Source organism: Simochromis diagramma, unplaced genomic scaffold, assembly GCF_900408965.1.
Source record: "Simochromis diagramma unplaced genomic scaffold, fSimDia1.1 OVJJ01000646.1, whole genome shotgun sequence".
NCBI classification, from domain to species: domain Eukaryota; kingdom Metazoa; phylum Chordata; class Actinopteri; order Cichliformes; family Cichlidae; genus Simochromis; species Simochromis diagramma.
The window spans coordinates 7,427,922-7,447,093 of record NW_024387279.1 but is presented as its reverse complement, the minus strand read 5'-3'; the positions used below and the strand labels follow the sequence as shown (position 1 = coordinate 7,447,093).

Sequence of the window (19,172 nt, the reverse complement as noted above, 5' to 3'; positions counted from 1 at the left end):
TGAGATGAAAAGACTTGGCAAGGCTAAACGCTTCTATTCCTGCGAAAGGGAGAGAGCCGGGCGGCCGACAAACGGAGCTCCCTTGAACTGATGGGTTAGCGAGGCGATTGATGTATTCTGACAGACACCGGCAAGCAGCAGCACTGTACAATTTATCAAAAAAAAAACTGTGTCTATCCCTTGTCAATACCTGACAAGCATGCACATTGCTATAAAAGGCCAGGTATCTAGCAAATCTGTCAGAGGCAGCAATGCCAGTTTAGCAAAGACATACTGACTATCTCTGGTAGAGCGCACAGGTCAAGTTTTAAGTTTCAACAGAGCAAGCTCACAAGACCAGGTCTCATAACTTCTCCTTTACAAAATATACTCAAAAATTATATTTTTTAAATTTCCATATCCTCCTATTTTCTGCTTTTTGAGCCCACTCTTTAACCATATTTGCCCCATCTCCTCTCTACTCCAGGCCTGCACCACCCATCAATCCTGACAGGATCAATGTCTCACAAGTCCACACCAAGCCCAACACAGATTTATGTTAAATATCACAACAGGTGCTTCTGTGGAACAAAAGTATCCCCAATAAATCCTACTCCCTTGACCTTGCCTGCTATGTTTTTTGAGGAGTCATCTTAGAAACAGCCTAAAGGGGAGGCAAAAACAGGCAGTATTCTCAAATAGATGGACATGCAGATGTGGCGTAATGTTTGTTTAAGTCTAACAGAGACAGTTTAAAGCTAAAAGGAGGCTCCTGGCATGAACAGGGTGGGCACAGAAGAGCCATCAACATGCTATAAATTGATTTATGATGGGTTGCCAGATTAGTAACTGTTCCACGAGAACAAAATGTGTGATTTGCCAACCACCCTCTAATCTCTGTAAACAGATATCTGCATATCAGGCAATAGCTGATGGGTTCCCAGATTAAGTGTGCTATAACAAGCTGTGATAAGAGTGTATGGAAATATATCAGTTCTGCAAGGCAGTGATTGAATTTAATCTCAAATAATCTAATTTCAAGCATTCAACCGAGAAAAGAAAAGAGAATTTCAGATATTTTTGCGAAGCACTGCTGTATGAGCGCAGACAATGACTTTACCATTGAGAAAGGCTGATGTTTCAACAGTACATGACACTGGTATGTCTTGGATCACATTTGCTGCTCCTGTAATGCAGCTTATGAATTTCTCTATTTGCCTTTTTAAAAAAAGAAAGAAAGAGAGAAAAAGAAAAAATGGTGTGTGTCGAAAGGAATAGCATTAAAAAATGGAGCTGTGTTCAAGTATGTGTTGCTACACAGCTTTGTTCTGCTCATGAGGGGGCAAACTGCGAAATGAGCTGTGAAGGCAAGACTTACGCTAGATGATCTTTCTCATGTGCTGAGTGTGTCTTGCAGGTGTGCAAAGAAGACGGCTGCTAACCGCGCCAAATGAATCATCTGCACGTTGTGCTGTTAACCTGAGCTACAGGAATTATGTTCTTCCTTTCCTCTAAAAAACTCTTAGTCATGTTATGTCTGCTTGATTGGAAAAAATACCGATTGCCCGAGAGCCAACACTGGCTGAATGAGCTTAACATACACAGTATTTTTTGACCTATAGAGCCACCATGTGGAAGCAAATGGTACAACCGCAAGGAACAAGCAAGTGTCTGAATGATCAGGAAAACAAAACAGCAGTAAAACTGCCTCTGGAAAATCTTTACAGCCATCATAACACACAGCCAATTATTCCTCGGCCTCGGCATTATGAGTGTCATGTTGTATTCATCATTGAAAAGTCCTAAACTTCCAGCAATTAGAGGAAACCCTCAAATAAAAAGCACGAGTCAGTTTCAGAGGAAGACATCTTGTTTTACTGCGAGAGAGAAACTAAGAAGGGGGCAGGCACCGATGCTGACCTTCACAACACACAAGGCCTGCAATTAGTAGTGTCCCTGCCATAAGCAGGCAGCCTCCTCTCTGTCTAAAGGAAACTAATGCCATCAGCCAGTGAACAGACTGGATGCTGGTAGCATTTTCTGTGGCATATAAAGGTCACCTTGCAAAACGCGAGCAGCGATAGTGAAGAAACTGAGATAATTAAAGAAATTGTCATAATTAAGAGCGAGGAAGAGGTGACAGGGGAGGTTGCCGCCAACAAGTTGTAGCACAAGATGCTGTGACTCAGCACAACTGTCCCTGTTGTCAGCCTCAATGAAATTTTAATAAGACTGTGTTGGTCATTTTTATTTTTATTTTTTTGCTTAGGGTGGCTTGTCTCCATGACTTATGGAAATTAAAGCTAGAGTAGAGATGTAGCTCGCAGGCCTGAATTAAGTCAGCGCTTGCCATGGTCTCTATCTTCTTCTTCTAGTTAAGCGGGGGCTGCAGAGTTGTGCATATTAATGTGAACATTGACAATTATAAGCCTGAGGATTAGAAGTCATGAGCCGACGGGTCTCTTCAGCGTGAGGCATACACCCTGTTTTATGGCACTGCGAACACTAAACCACTAACAGGCCTCTTGAGAACCACAGCGTTGGCCCCGAATTGCTGCATGTCTGCACTCTGAATAGATCAGATCTCACCCACACTGATCTATTTGTGTTGACAGCCCCTGACAGCTTAAGTGCCATTTGTATCTGTACGGGCTGGATCACTCAAATAGAGACGTATTTGCATCCAAGACTAAAACGAGGTCTTGTCTAGATTACATTCTGTCATGCTGGGAAACGGAGCAAATTGTGCCCGCTCGTCCTCCTCCTCCAGGACGTGGATGGCTCAGTCAGCGACAGGCTCAGGGAACATGTGTTACACCTCTGAAGTGACAGTGTAATTAACCTCTCTTGGTGTTGGAAGGGGAGCTTGGATCGAGACCTGGTGTACCTGTCGGTCCCCGATGGTTACGGTTGCCAGCAGACACTGGGTCAACGTAGAGCATCACCAAGGCAACAAGGAAGGCCACCTGCCAAGGCCAAGCTGACCTCCCCCTCAGTTTCATCCTGAGAGAGAGAGAGGGAATGGAGCAAAAAGAGGCACAAATGGAAGAGAAGAGGAGGAAAAGGTCATCGTGAGAGGTCACAACCTGTACCCAAAACAAGAAGAGAAAAAAAAACAGGAGGCAACAGCAGAGCACACAAAAAATATTGTTTTTTCCAAGAAGCAGAAACAATGTGAGAGGTAACTGTCAAAGGTCAAAGGAAGCAATGAGAAGCTTGAGAACAGACTAGGCCTGCAAAAAATGTCCTTCCTACATACTATAGGAAGACTTAGATATAGGAACTGCAGGACCTGTGCGCTAAAAGCATCCTGTTAGTATAAAGTTTTCAAATTTTCTTCTTGCAGCTGCAAATTACAAAAGGGCTGACTTTACAAGAGTTAGAGCAGAGGAAACATGTCTAACCCAGAAACAGTAATACACGGTAAGAGGCTGAAACTAATCACTATGTTAATGATTGGACTTTTTTTTCTGCTGTTGCGTCTTGATTAGCTGGTTAATACTGTTAAACGTGTCCAAAAAGGCCAAAGGTGAATTGTTTCAATTTCTTGTTTGTTTGTTTTTTTGTGGTAATCAACCCAAATCTAAAAGATAAGCTTTTAACTTGGGCAGGTTTTCACATCTGAGCTGCTACATTGAATGAACTTTGGCATTTTTGCTGGAAAAAATAAAGTTATTCATTTATCTAATCTACTGATTAATTATTTATCAGTTAATTTAAGGGAAAAAAATGAAAGCGTCTCACCATGTTACCTTGAATTGTAGGAACTTGTCAAGTCATATAATTACTCTGTTTTATTGTTAAAACAATGACTTAGTTAACAAAAACCACAGAACAGTAATTAGTTGCAGCACGAGATGTGTTTCACTTGCCAGTACGTGATGCGGGACGCGATCTCACCTGTTGGTCATCTGTCTCCTTTGGTCTCGCTTCCACTGTGTGGCTTCTTTATGAACAGCGGCTACAGGCCATGGCTGCATTCACGCGCACCACCTCAAATCACCTCCTCCTTTTCTTCTTCCTCCTGCTTCCACCTTTTCCTCACCTCAAACAGAAGAAGGCTCTGGAGAAAGGAGGTACAAAGACATGCTCAGTCAGAGAGGCCAGGCTGCCCTGGAGTTCCTCAGTGGCCCCGGATGGCCTTGCATGAAGGTCTACACACACAAACAAGCATACACCCGCACACACAGGGGGTGGAGATGTGAAGGCCCAGATTCTGTCAGATCCATTGTTTACAATAGGTTCACCTACCCCCAGGCTGAATGTGATCCCCACTCTAGACATCACACGTCTCTCCCCTTCTCCCTCACAAACCCTCACACTCTGCCATGTGCGTAAATACACTAATCAAAAAACTCAAAACGTGTGTGTGTAACACACTAAAAATTAAACTGGGTAGAAAATAGGTCTGCCATGCCAAAAAAAAGCAGTCTAAAACATTTTCTTGCAACAAATCAGATGATCAAACAAGCCATGAACACAGGCTTTTTCTCTCTCCCTCTCTCTCTACACACACACACACACACAGAGCACATTTACACAGTATTTGCTAAGTAAATTCAAAGCCTATCTAAGGACAGCAAGAGAGACCCTTCTAATTACAGCTGAGTGACAGCTACTGATGCATGTTGCTGTCTGCACACTCTCATACCCACACACTGAGTAAATTACCATCCCGCCATAAGAGTGTGTCAACACACCTCTCTTTACAAAGGGACAAACTCTGCAATCTAAATGAAAGACAACAGATTCACATTAATAACAAAATGTTCTCTCCCTCCTCGAACCTTCATTATTCATCATAACTCATTGATATGCAGCTCAGTCCGCTAACATGCTGAGAAACTTCCCGAGTAGATAGGAGCTCCCTCCACACCTGCAGCCATCTATGTAGTACCACTGCCCCCTAGTGGGAAAGAAGCAAACAACAAAGGGCACGAATCTCAGGAAAACAGGAGGTTGCTTTGGCAAGAGTGAGAAAGTAGCTGGGCAGTGAAAGCGAGCAAAAGATCATGTGAATGAGTTATTATTATTGAATTATCATTGAAAGCAGCAGCAGCATGGGTTAGAGAGAAGAGGGCAGATACACACAAACAGATATTGTTTGTGTGTTTTAAATTTATATTTGTATCACAGTATCTATATTCCTGTCTATGTATATGTATGTGTGTGTCTTTGGGTTGTTGTTTTTTCTAGTACAGTATCCAAGTTGCATGCGCTGTGTGGAGGGATCAGGCACACTGCATGATTGTACGATTGCATGCAAGACTATTTCACATTCCTTTTTAAAGGCTGGGTTATGGCATGCATTTTTATCAGCTTTGTTCTCTGAAACACTCATTAAGAGAGCACAGTTGTGCATGTGTATATGTATGAATGTGTGTTTATGTGTGTGTGTTTGTGTGTGTGTGTGTGTGTGTGTGTGTGTGTGTGTGTGTGTGTGTGTGTGTGTGTGTGTGTGGTCTCCAGATACAGCCCACTGGGACTCAGTGAAATATGCCATCAGTAACAGCAATACTGTCACCTTTATTGTGTCTCACACAGATCACAGATTGTAGCCTTTTAACTGTGTAATAAATGTACCTTCTATATACTGTACATCTAGATCTATTTGTATCTATTTGTGCATAAGTGTGAATCAGCAAACATACACACTGCAGTAAAAGGCTAAAGTCTCTGGTGACATTATGTTAAAGCAAGATGACGTGTGCGTGGGGCTCAGCTGGTCATCATCACCGTGAAGGCTCGTTGTGTTTGGCAGGAAGGACATGCACACTTTAGCAAACAGTGCAACGACATCCTCAAGTTTATCTAAGAACATCAAGCTTCACTCTTTCTAAAATAATCGCTGCTTCTGTATCATCCCTTCCACATCCTCCCTCACCAGGCGCCTGCAAGGTCTTGAGGCCTGGGTTGTGTCACTCCTTGCAGAAAACACACACAGGACTGACACGCCGGCTTATTGTCATGCAATGAGACGATCCTACCTCTGCCACAAATACATCCTGTGTGCCCTGCATCCGAACAGCATCATCTGCCCGTGCTCTGCACGCACGCGTGCACAATCACGAACATGCACCCGTGAACTTGCAAAATTATACTTGCATGTATTATACCGCATACAGTCTCTGACCTCATCAGGAAAGATGTTTGCTGTGCATCAGAAATAAAAGGCTAAGACACTTCCCGCAGGAAGGGTTTACCGTGACACCGTGCTGTTTGTCACTCACAGATTATATCATTTGTCAGGGCAGCACAGGAAGTCGCGGCTCGGCAGAACTGCAAAAAACAGGCGCCATACCATTATTTGATAGCTTCAGTGTTTCTTGCTTTGTATGTACCAGTGATCATAGGCAGGCTTTGTGAAATTTTCTGTAATATTAAATAATGTCTTTTAAAAATGAATGAGAAACAAGAAGGAGATTTGTATCTGTTGAAGTCTGCTTCAGATTGTTGACGGGATAGTTTAGCCATCCGACTGACTGACAGGCTGATGTTTGCCTCGCCAGCCACCAAAAAGATGATGGCGATCCATTAAACATGGTGGTTTGGACGAAGGAATTCTCAGCAACTAACAACAGCTGAGCGTTCTTGCTGCTGAGCACATTTCACTAACACATAAAGTAACACAATCAAAATAAGCAGGATGAAATTAACATAAAAATTAAATGAGCATAGACTCACATTATGAACTGCACATTAAATTTTTTATGATCCCAAGGCCTTTCCTCTGACACTACCCCAAGACTGAAGATGCTGCTCGTCTGCCCAACACTACACGGCGAGAGGCAATGATAGTTGTTTAGGTTTGACTGTTTGTGTTATGTTGGCTGTATTGGGCCAATTGCGGCTTTATTTTAAATGCTAGATATTTACTGCTGTCAGATCATAAATATTTTGTCCCTGTGCAATCAATATTACAAATAAATATGCATTTTTTAACTGTGTAAGATCTGAATGGGTCTTATGGGTTTAAAATATATTTATAAAATATACATTTATATTACATGTGCATGTTTATTTGATTAGCTACATGAATAACTTGAACATACATCACTACAAGCCAAATAATGTATGGACAGATCCTCGTGATCAGTTACATAAAAACAGTATATTATTTGTCTTGTTTTTGTTTCTTTGTGATTCTTTTCAGAAATAATGCTTGCAAATTACATATTTAGCAGGAGCTTTGTGTACTGTTTCTTCAGCAAATAGATAATACAAGGACCTTGAACAGAATCTAACAAAAAAAAAAAATTCTTTTTTCTTTTTTTTTTTGTGGAATATGTTCAATTTCATGAGACTCTTTTTACTTAGGCAAGATTAGTTTTCAGTATTGGATTTTAGTGGTTTATTTGGAATTTAAAACTATTTAAATAGAATACAAAATTCAAAGAAAACAGAAAAGTAGAGCTACCGGATACATGAACGTGGTCTCTGGGTGAACTCCAATAAATGTGAACACACAAAAAAACAACACAATAAGATTGTAGACCACACAAGCATCACACCAGCATCTCAGTATGCTGATTTTCTCTGCCCAGACAAAGACCAAGCAAACAAAAAGCATATCAGTGTAAAACAAAGTGCATCTCCCTAAGGCGGAAAGATATTGAAAATGAAACGGGCAAAAGCACAAAGCCCAGTGGAATCTTACGTGAAGCGTTTCAGATTTCTGCCGATATGCACAGTATTATCATTCAGTTAGGATGTGTAATGTTCTGCTTCTATATATTTGTCTGCTTTCAGCTCTAAAACCAATACGGCATGGTGCTCCTTGCCATTTCCTCTGGGTCGCTGGGCAGATAGAGCTGGTGTGTGCCCACACACAAATGCACTTTATTACACACAGTGAGGCACAATGTACAAACTTAAATTAAGACTGCGGTATGCACTCATATGGCACAGCCTTTTGCATTTGTCTGTCCTCCTTTGCCCAGCTCACTTTCTTCCTGCTTCTTGTTTGTTCCTCCTCACCCTTGCTCGCCAAAGGATTCTTGCCTCCGTGCATGTGTGTCTATGTGTGTGTGTATGTGTGTGTGTCTATGTGTGTGTGTATGTGTGTGTGTGCGTTCGTGCCTTTTCGTTTCTCTCCTCAGTGTGCAGATAAGCATCTCTGCTTTTTTCAATACCTCCCAACTGCAAATTCTAATGACACCCCAACAATCTCTCTGCGTCAACTCATAATGAAGAAGACATCTTAAAATGTCAGACATTACGCATGTGAGTCAGACACATGAAGGGCACGCATAAAATCCAAGCCACCCTTCAGAAAATCTTCAGAACTGAGGCATGTTTTGTTTTCACATTAACAACAGCGTCTACAGAATTTTTAGTTGATGCCTAAAATCCTAAATTACTTTGTTTTAGTTTGTTTTGTACTGTTAACATATTATGAACAGGCTTTTCAGTATAGTCTTTGGTAGAATCAGTATGACAGTGTGCATAACTGCATAATAAAATCTGCACTGGGTCTCTGTGTGAGGTACACAGCAGCTGAGGATTAATACTACGTCATAGCACATGATTCTTATAAATATTTTATGGTGGGGGGGTCAGAAGGCACCTGAAAGATACAGAGCAACACTGAATCTGTTTACTGTCATCCACCCGCAACATCACACCTCCTCCACTGTATTTCTTCCTCCAATAAATCAGCAAGCAATTAAATGGAAAACCCCACATTTTCTGAAATGGCCAGGTGAGGAGACGGAGAGAGAGGAGAGACAGAGTTGCGAGCAACAGTCTGAGTTTGGGACCATTGCCTGGCACTGGTATCGACTGCAGAGTTCAGAGAATGGCCTTGGCACTGAGGTACCATTATGACTCAATTGATCGGCCTGCACTTAAGTCTAAATCCCACCTTGTTGCACAAGCTATCGTCTCAGAATCCGGCGGCCAAGAAATATACGTGTATTTAGAGCGGTATGTGCAGCAAGCTAGAGAGTGAATCTATTTTTGTGTCTCTATTCTTTGGTGTGTTTTCCAAGGTTGTTCTTTGGCTCCGCTCTCATTCTCTCTCTGCCAACTTCTACATCCCCTTCTTTTCAGCACTTATCTTACTTCCTCTCCCTCACTGTTTTCCACTCCTTCACTTCCATAGATAAAAGCCAGAAATGATCAGAGTCCCACTATACGTTTCATGTGCTGCAGCAGACGACCAGCCACTCCTGGGAGTCTGGATGCCGCTCATAAGCTGGTGTACACATGTCACCCATTCACAAACATGCCGTTTTACTGATACACCCATCTATGCAGATCACACCTGTTGTACAGTTAGATTAACTCAGCAGACGCACTTCTAAGGTTGCTAAATGTACCTGTCATGTTCCCACATTGCTAACAAGTGTCATTAAAGTGTTTTAGCATCCTCTTCCACTGAATTGGGCGGCAGGGAGAGGGAGTACGCTGTTAGTTGTTTTATAAAAGGGGATGAAGCGTAGGCACTAACAGGCTAATAAACATTAGCTCACTAATACAACAAGTCTGTGGCCAAGGCCCACTCCCTGGTTTCCTCAGTTTGTCATTTAAAACCTAGACAGCCAGCTTGAGCCAACATAGATCAGAGAAATCCTCCTCAGAGCTGCTGACAGACAGAGGCACAGTCCAGCAGTAAATCTGCCGCACCCTAATAAAGCAATAAAAGGCCATTAAAAGTCAGTGTCCCTCAGCGGTGGAAGATGGATGGAAAGGAGGAAAGAATAGGAGACACTTTTTGATGATTGTACACACCCACACCCATTTTGGCAGCTTTTCTTCCCCCCTTTCCACTCGAGACAAACTAGGTATCTGCAGTATTGATGCTTCTCTCTTGTTGTTACTCCTCTTTTATTCTTGCCATAGCTTGCTTTTGTGATAAAGAAGAAGAAGAAAACAAGTAGAGACTGTGATTTAGGGGGGTGAAGCACAATCTTTATGTACTGCTCTGCTCGCTCAGTAAGTTCTCCATTTCCGCAACTGATCTGCCTTCGTGCTAGAATGATTGCATAGCAGGCTTTCACATTTTACTCATCGTGTCGTGCACAGAAACAAATAGGAAGTAGCTTTTCACGGTCTCGGTTTTTTCAGTGCCAAATTAGTAATCGTGCACTCAGTGTGTCTGCATGGTTTTAGCATGATGTGGAAAGCAACTTTTTAGTCTTGTGTACATATTTCCTTGTTTGTTTTCTCTTCTCTTTCTTTACGCTTTCATTGTAAGTATATGTTATATACTTCTTGTTTTCCCCAAGACATAGAAGAAGCCTTATATGAAGAAGAAAACTGGTTAACCACAGTGAGGCAGGAAGGACACAGCATGACCTAGTGTAGTAATAAAGTGACAGATCCCTTCACCTTTCTGTGCAAAGAATAAGAAAATGAAAAAGTCAAGAGCAGAGTGTGCATGCTGCAGTGTATTGCTAACTCTGACTGGACCCTTCTTCTGTGGCTGCTGGTATTGAACGGCGGCCTGGAGCCAAACAAAAGGAGACCCGGGCCCTGACAGAGAGTCCCCTGAGAGCAGCAGCCATTCATTTTGTTTTGTGCCCAAATTATGATTAATGGAAAATAAACAGCCTTGATGTGGAGCTGGCTTTGATTTTCTTTGAGCTTTTGGCCTCTAGTTGTGCGTACTGCTTTGACCCAGAAAAAAGCACTGGACAAACACTCTCTGAACACTCTCTGGGCTGCTAGATTCGTTCACACAATTGTTTTAATTAAATGCCCACACAAACACACACACAGGTAAAGGAGCACATTCCCTTTCCCCTTCTTCTCCCTCACACTTGTGCAAACGCACACGTTATTTCTCACTCTCTTGCTGTCTGAGCACATCCCCACTGAAACTCAGATATGCAGACAAGTGACATCTTGATTATTTCAGTCCCCACTCCTGTTAATGACCAGCTTGTGTGTAATTATATTAATTACCATACGTGCCATGGCTGTCAATTGGCCAGTCAAATTAAAAAAGAGAGGTTGGTGCGTGTAGGAAAGAGAAAGGGGTGAAAGCAGGGGGAAGGAAGCAGCTTACAGATAAAAGAGTTGTAGACAGTGGAAATAGCAGAGTGGAAGGAATGAAAGGAGGAAAAGAAGTCAGAGAAAACAGAGAAAGGCCGAGAGTATGAGAGAGGTGTGTGTGGGGGGGGGATCAATTGTTCATTTTACAAAGTCACTGAGACGTGTCAGCAGTGTCAATAAGTGAATTAATTTGTCTGTGAGTCTTCGGGGCATGACACCATATCACTGTGCTCCCCTGAGACAGGCGGGGCCTTTAACCTCCTCACACACTCTTACAAAGCAATTCTATGTGAGGATCATACACAGATATCAGGGACAGATCTACCAACAAAGGAAATTTTTAATGCAATTACACCAGTGCCTGTGATTCCATGTGGAAGCTCGCACCACACATAAAACCCTTTAGGAGGATTTTAGATTGCACAAATGTATTAGTGTCCTTGTGCGTGAGTTAGCTGTTGTCTCTGAGTCCACAAAATGCATTTGAGGAAACACATTTTTAAATGAACCCATGGTGCTATGTTTTTTAGAGGGCCCCCAGATCTGATGGAAAAATAATATATTGTTCAATACAGGGGAATATGGGCAACAGATAGCACGCTTGCACAATTCCACTTCATGCATGATTTACAGCAAATTACGGTTAAGTTGAATTGATTTGGGGTATTTACTCTCTCTCTCCCATTACTCCCTACACACAAACACACATTCCTCTGACCGTCTCGTGACTATCATGCTCCTCCCTGTTGAACTCTTATACACTCATTCAGTTTCAGCATCCCATTCAGCTCCCGCATTAGGCCGTCTCTCTCACTTCCTCTCTTTCAACTCTGTGGGGGTTTTTTTGTTTGTTTTTTTTATCCCTTCCTCTTCTTCACAACTTCTCCCTTTTAAAGCTCCAATCCCGCAGGGGTGAAACCCTCTTTCCCCCTCACGAGCTGTTGTGTTGTTTGAGGGCTGCTGTGATGACCGCCCCAGGCTCTGCCGTCGCCACACGGCTTCTTCGCAGCGGCTTTACAGTGGACCCGGGCAGCACAGCACAGTGGGAGCTTTTCATAATCCCACGAACACACTCACACTGTCGCTCACAGTTAACAGCACATCTGCCAGCTGCCAGAGGGGCCGCGAACAGGGACACGCAGTCTCTCAAAGAGACACACACAGATGGACACAAAAAAATCCAAGCACACACACAAGTGGAAGCAGCATATTGCATCCAAGGTGATAGATAGAGCACTGTGGGTTGCAACTGTGCCTGTTCAATTACAATCATTACTATCACTTAGGGAGATTTGTCATGGTCAAAGTGAGTCGGAGCTACAGAGAATATCACCTTGAGGGCTGTAAGGTGGAGTTATTTTCAGTGTTTGCAAAGGGATGACGACATTCTCAAAACTCTCTTCCAATTGGAAGTGACTCAAATTAAAACATAAATGAATTACTCCAAAATATACTAGCAAAACAGCTGTTTTAAAAAAAATAACCCCTCAGAAGTACATGACAGATTCTTTAAAAGCTCCTGACACAAAGTGGACAATAATCCAATAACTCCTAGTCAAATTACTATTTTCAAGACAAGTGAGAAGTTTGATATACACGGCTATGTCTTTCACCATTTCTCTTGAGCTGGACAGCAGGAGTTTTCATGTGGCGGTGTGAGCTGCCAGTCTATGCAAGACCTGCTAGACTTAGTCAGAGGGCTGGTGTTATGACACCACACAGAAAAGCCAAGGCCTTGTTGTCTTCAACTGATTGACTGTCTGACAAAGGACAGGATGAAAGGTAAAGAACAACTGTGGCCCTCCAACAAGAGATCTTTACTGCCGGGACCAGCTGGAGCCTACTATGAGAAAATGATTGCTGTGTGAAAGAAAAGGTTAAAACATGAGATGCTTTAAAATGCTTTCATAATCTGATAAAATGTTTGTTTGAGGTCATTTTTATTAGAAAGTACAGTGAAGCATGTGATGCATGGCTCCTGGAGGTTTCTTTCTGTTAAAAGGGAGTTTTTCCTTCCCACTGTCACCAAGTGCTAATTCAAAGGGATTTGTTTGATTGCCCGGGTTTTCTCTGTATTGTTGTTGAGTCTTTACCTTACAATATGAAGTGCCTTGAGGTTGTGATTTGGTACTATACATACTGAATTGAATTGAATTGAATTCATGTATCGTTCATTAACCGATAGATACACTCTGGATATCATTCTACTCTAAGCCACCTTTCACAGTTAATGATGTATCAAATGTTATCCCCCTGGCCTGTAAGCACCAGCTGAACTTTACTCTTTTTTCACCACAGGTCATGACTTCTGTCCACTTGTGGTTTTGTGGTTGAAACAAAAGTGAGATGCATACCACACTCTTACTTATTGATCTAATGTCGCTCCTTCCTCCATTAAAGTCATGGATCTCATATTTTGAGAAGACACAATAGTCCTCTTAGAGCTTGTTTTCACTGAGCCTGGTTTCATGACGATGAGTGACGGCATTATTTTCCAGTGCTGTTACATGACGTCTATTCATGCTTTCTGACTCAATATCCCCAGAAGCTACCTGAAATGAAAAGCTGTCCAGGACATTGTCATTTACAAATGAGGGTCCTTTCCCCTATCCCTCTCCCGGTGACATGGACAGTGACATGCCTCTCTAGTCTTCTTCTCTGGTCTTTTTTTTCTACCACTCCTTGTCCTCCTCCTCCTCTTAGTCAGGAAGAATCCATTTATCACAGAAATCTGTTTATGCCAGTGTGTGTGTGTGCGTACATGTGGAGGTGAGCTCCAATCTGTCACGCTGCTGTCACCTCATCAGTCCTACATGTCTAATTCTTGCTTATTCACATATCACCCACAACACCTTTTACACACATGCACAGATTATCATCATCATCATCTCAAATATGCAGTGTTCACCCCTCCGTCACACATAAACAAGTACACAGATTTACAAGATGCCATTGTGCAGAGTTCCTGCTATTACAGACACACGTCATTTCACATATAGGCTTTCTGTTTCTCCCTTTCGCACATACACATCTTTCCCTTGCATCATCATTTCTGTCTCTCCAGCTCATTTCTCTCGCTTCCCCTGCTCTCCCTTTCCTCCTCCTCGCTGTCGTGGCCTCTCTGCTTGGCTGTGTCCTCATGCACAATCACAAATGCACACAATCCATCCCTCCCCACCTCATTCCCATCCAGTCATCCCAATCAGCTCTCTGTGGGGTAAGTAGATAGGAGGTTGTTGAGACATGTAGAGCAGAATAGTCTTCAGAGGATACCTGCTGTCCCATCACTGAGACCTGCTACAAGAGGAAGGGGGAGAAAAAGGGAAGGGTATGGATGATAAAATTGTGTGTGTGTGAAAACTGTGTATGTGCGTGGATCTGGAGGGGGGCTGCGGAGGAAGAGAGGCAGAGGGGGTGAAGGGTGGAAAAGGTTGACAAAGACAGAGGAGAACCCATCCACTGCAGACAGACGCACAGATATCAGAGTGCCACCCTCTTACAGGTGTTTGTCACAGCGTGTGAGTAAGTGAGCCCCTGGAGGACGGGTGGGTGACAGGGAGTCAGGTTGGAGAGAGTAATCTCCACAGGATTAAGAGTGCTGCTCCTGTGTTAATGTGACTGTCAATGAGAATTAAGTCTCCGGACCGATCCCCTCCACCAGGCTCCCCTCTCCCTCGCCTGTCGGCCCTGTCACACTAATGACACCGCTTTCTGTGGAGTGCCACTACCGGCGCACTCAAAACAATGGGGAAATAATTACACAATACAGTACAAATTGCAGAGCCGAGCCACAGGACGGGCAGGGATACAAGCGAAGGGAGGGAGAGGGAGGGAGGGCGGAGGGGATGGGATGGGATGGGAAGGGAAGGGAGAGGGAGGGTGGAGACAAGGATGACTAACAATTACAACACGATAGGGGTTGGGTCTCATTACTGCGCCCATTAACATGCACCGAGTAATTTTCCCCACTCGGGCTGTGTGTGTGTGTGTGTGTGTGTGTGTGTGTGTGTGTGTGTGTGTGTGTGTGTGTGTGTGTGTGTGTGTGCACTAGACAAAGACACACACACACACAGAAAGGGAGAGAAGAGAGAGAGAGAGAGAGAGAGAGAGAGACGCTTCTGTGCGTGTACGCCCAATAGAGTGTGGCCATTAGGTTCTGCAACACACCTCCTTGGCTCCGTGCGCAATCTGCTTGGAGAACCCGGCGGCACTTCATTTCTCTCTTGTACGTCTGAGCTGCGCGCGCCCCGCTATTCCCAGCCGATCTCAATCCATGCAAAGAGATTAGAAGGCGAGCAAAAAGAGTCTGGTCAGCGGATCAGCCTGGCGGAGCACTCAATAGGTGCTAAGCGGAACCGATCGCTTATTTAACCTCACAGTGATGAAACACTGCATCAATCTCACCTCATTTTTCCGCGATCTTTCTAACGGCACGCGCTGCACATTATCACAGGACGGACGGCCGTTTGAACGGGCTCGTCGTGTGTTCCATTCTTTTACGCAAAGCTATGAAAATGAGGAGACATGAGTGATCAGGAGATCGGCGAGGTTTTCTATGAAAATTACGCTGTTAATAACACATCGTTCCCCAGCAAAGCGTGTCCGCTGCGCTCTGAGCCAAACAGCAGCAAAGTTGCTTTCAGTTTGCCAGTCAGTCGCCACCTCTTCTCTCCCTGCTCGACATAGAAAAATGTTCCACATACAAAGTCCTCCTCCGACCCTAGCCTTTACGCTTTAGCCTACAGACCGCGCGTTATGAAGGAGACAAAGAGAACTTAAACGTGAATTATACTAATTTAATCTAAAGAGAAGGGGGTAAAACATCTTACCCAAATCTATAACCGCGATGGCATGATCTTTGGTAGCTGTACAGAGTCCAGGTGAGGCGATAGTAGAGCTTTGCCACTTTCTGTTTCAACTCCAAGGCGTTTTGTTTTCACACCAAACAGGGCAATCCTAGTAAGTCTTCCGTCCGGGTACCCGCGCACAAACACGCTAAAGAATGAGTGAGGAGATATGCTGCCACTCCGCAGAGCCAACCCTCCGAAACCGGGCTAGAAGACAGGGCTCGCGTAATAAGGACGTGCTCCAACTTGCCATGATCTCGTTGAGTCCCATCTCAGAACCAGACTGAGGAGAAAGTCATCAGAAGTGCGTAATTCCCCCAAAGCGACACCGGGTTGATGACACTCCGCACAAGTTCATCTCCTTATGTGAGTCTGTCACACAGAGGCGTTATAGTCGCCGGGGAGATGCTGATGAGAGTGATGGTATAGTGATATAGGAGTGATAGTTGCTCTCCCGTCGCTCCTCCCGAGCAGGGATCGATTGGACCTGAGAAATGCGATGCGAGCCCGTCTTCCCCATTCAGAACACGTGCAACAGCGCCCGCCCAGTTCACCAGCTCCCTAGTACACCCCTTCTTTCTCACTGATGTCATGTAGTTTACAAGTAGCCTGGACCGTACGTATAGGTCCAAGGAGAGATGAGACACACGTCAGTGGGTTGTTTTTTTGGTTTGGTTTGGTTTGTGGGGGTTTTGGATTGCCATTAGTTAATCTTAAGGTGTTCCATCTCACTTTTGATTTCCAGAATTTTTAAACGCTGAGGTTATATTAAGTCCTGAAATTTCTTCAGGACATAAGCTATATGGCACAAGTTGCAAATCATATTTGAATGAGAAATCAGAGATGTCGATCTAAAAGGATTTTAGATAATTTTTTCCCACTTTGGCTTGTTTGTTTAAGCCGATCAGTAGTTTCAGTGTCTGTTAAGGTACGAAGTACACGTACAATGCACATCAATATTTTCTATGGATTTGCCTAGTAGGGATCACAAGCTGAACATTCCAGCGAACATTCACACTTCAGTTATCGCCACTTCATTATTCGTGTACCCTTTTTGTGTGTGTGTGTGTGTGTGTGTGTGTGTGTGTGTGTGTGTGTGTGTGTGTGTGTGTGTGTGTGTGTGTGTGTGTGTGTGAGTAGGATTGTCTGCTTTTGCTCCCGAGTGACTGACAGGTGCGCGACTGTGCAAGAATCGCTGACCTGTGCTCGTCAAATAATAGCCCACCTCGCCCCAACACTTCGCTCATGTTACAAACAGTGTGTGGATATCAATACTTAGGTTCCTTGCTCGGATATGCACGCGGATGATGTAAAACTACCCACTATCACCACCTCCCTTTCACCCACCAAGATGTTAAACAGAATTTAATCACCGCAGCCTCTCCGTTACGCACCAGGAGACAGCCTATCAATTATTCCATCCCCAGAATATTCTTGTGTGTTGATGGCGATTGATTGCTTTGCGCTGCATTTGCAGTCGTTAAGACTTTGGGGATGTCGATGCCTGCTAACGACCCAAAAGTAAGGGCTATCCGACAGACTCAGATGTCTTCCTTGTCTTCTTGCCAGCATTGCTGCGCGACAAGATGGACTCAGTGTCCGCTGAGGATTTTTTCATTGTATTTTTTGAGGTTATGGCTTTTTTTTCCTTTTATTGCTTCTTTAAATTTTATACAAAAATGAACCACGCGCCGTGAACCACATCATGAGGCATAGGTAATCTCAGGCACCTTCATCTGACACTGCCCTAAGCACCTTGGGACCATTTTTGCCCCCTGTGTATAGAGTGAGAAAGTCCAGTGTGTTGCTTTGAACCGATTAATCTTTGCTTGAATCTATTACAAATCGATCTGTCTGGCTTTGAACTGAGAACAGATTAGACATTGATGTAGGTTTGCAAGGAGTGAGGTACACGCAGCACTTTTACTCGCAAGATCCAGATAAAAAACATTAAACTGAAGCAAGTATCCTAGTTTCAGCACCACGGAGAGCGCCAGACGCACTGCATACAAATTCAGCGAGTTGGACAGCTCCAGACTGTTCCGGTGTTCCGTCACCGGGCTTTTCTGTGGATTTACTTTGCTGTCAAGCGGCTAATCCACTTTGCAGATAAAAGTGGTTTAACGGTGTAAATGGTAAGTAAAGGAGGGGGCGGGAAAAAAGTTGATACTATATCCTGTTTGTAGCGGCAAGTGATTGTATCTACAGTCCTGAACCCGTGTGTCCCAGTGGGGATTGGAGGCCTTTTATCTTAAAGTGAGGCAGCTAATGGATGCAACAGCCCACAGCACTTATCTCATCTATCGTTCGTCAGAGGGTCAGATAGTATAAAAGGAAGCTGCATCATGTGGACCTGGCCACTTTTCTGGAGAGCGCCGAATGGTGTGAAATTAAATTTCCTTGCGTTTTACCTCACATTGCATTTAGAGATTTCAAAGTCACCAGATTTATTTTTCCTAAAAAACAACAACAACAACAACAACAAAACAAACCGTTTTGGCGTTCAAGCTAACATGAAATGTTAAAGGTCGCAGAAATGTCCTTCTGTGTTGTGGAAAAAGTAAGAGTATATGCTTGAAGGCCTCCTGGCATGTCATGTAAAGAGAGAGACCAGGGTTATAGGATATCGTTTGGAATTATTCCCCCCAATAACCGTCTCACAGGGGAGAAAAACATTAGGGAAATGTCTGTTCATAACTTGAGGAATATTTCTTACTACTTGATCGATATTCCTGCATTAATCCTGCTGAAATGCACTGTTTTTTCTGGTGTGGGCACGCCTGGAAAAGTGGCCATGGTAAGATGAGCGGGCTGCAATTGATTTGTCTGAGTTCGGCGTGAGAAATGTTTGTCTTTTGAGATATATTAGACTATGCTAATGATCGTGCTGCAAATTACAGCAAGAAATGGCTTTATGAAAGAATGAAGGACTGACGGCTCAGACGTGATCCAATCGCTTTGTTTGGAATTCCATCCAGTAATTAAACCTCAGTCTTTATTTGAAATCGCTCTCATCATCTTGACGCTATTATTAATTCTCACTGAAGAAAAAAAAAATCCACATTTTCATGACGGGGAAAAGCCGTAATGTGCATCCTTAGAAGTCTGAACTGAGGCCTAAGGTAGAAAGGCAAGACCTGACAGGCAAGAGAAGGAACCCTGAGCAAAAGCTGTCGTGTGCGCACGCATAGGGAACGTTTTACGTACTTCTAACTTTCTGCAGTTTATCTCATGCTGCAAATGATTTGGGTGACCGAGTGCGCCTTCTCTTCCAGGCAGACGATCCATTTTGAATGCGCTTTGGTCAGTTTTGCGCTAAAAACCATGACTTACTCATCGATTCGCAGC

General features: G+C 43.6%; 1 protein-coding gene across 1 annotated transcript in view; it reads right to left on the bottom strand.

Moving 5' to 3' along the window:
• tafa4b (TAFA chemokine like family member 4b) overlaps positions 1-16,845 on the bottom strand; it is a 40,236-nt gene extending 23,391 nt beyond the window's left edge. The window contains exons 1-3 of the mRNA XM_040003317.1: positions 15,807-16,845; positions 3,880-4,042; positions 2,867-2,982 (exon numbers count right to left, since the gene is read on the bottom strand). Coding sequence (XP_039859251.1) covers positions 2,867-2,982; positions 3,880-3,959 — 196 coding nt within the window. The 5' untranslated portion in view covers positions 3,960-4,042; positions 15,807-16,845. The remainder of the gene's footprint in view (positions 1-2,866; positions 2,983-3,879; positions 4,043-15,806) is intronic.
• Positions 16,846-19,172: the final 2,327 nt, after the last annotated feature.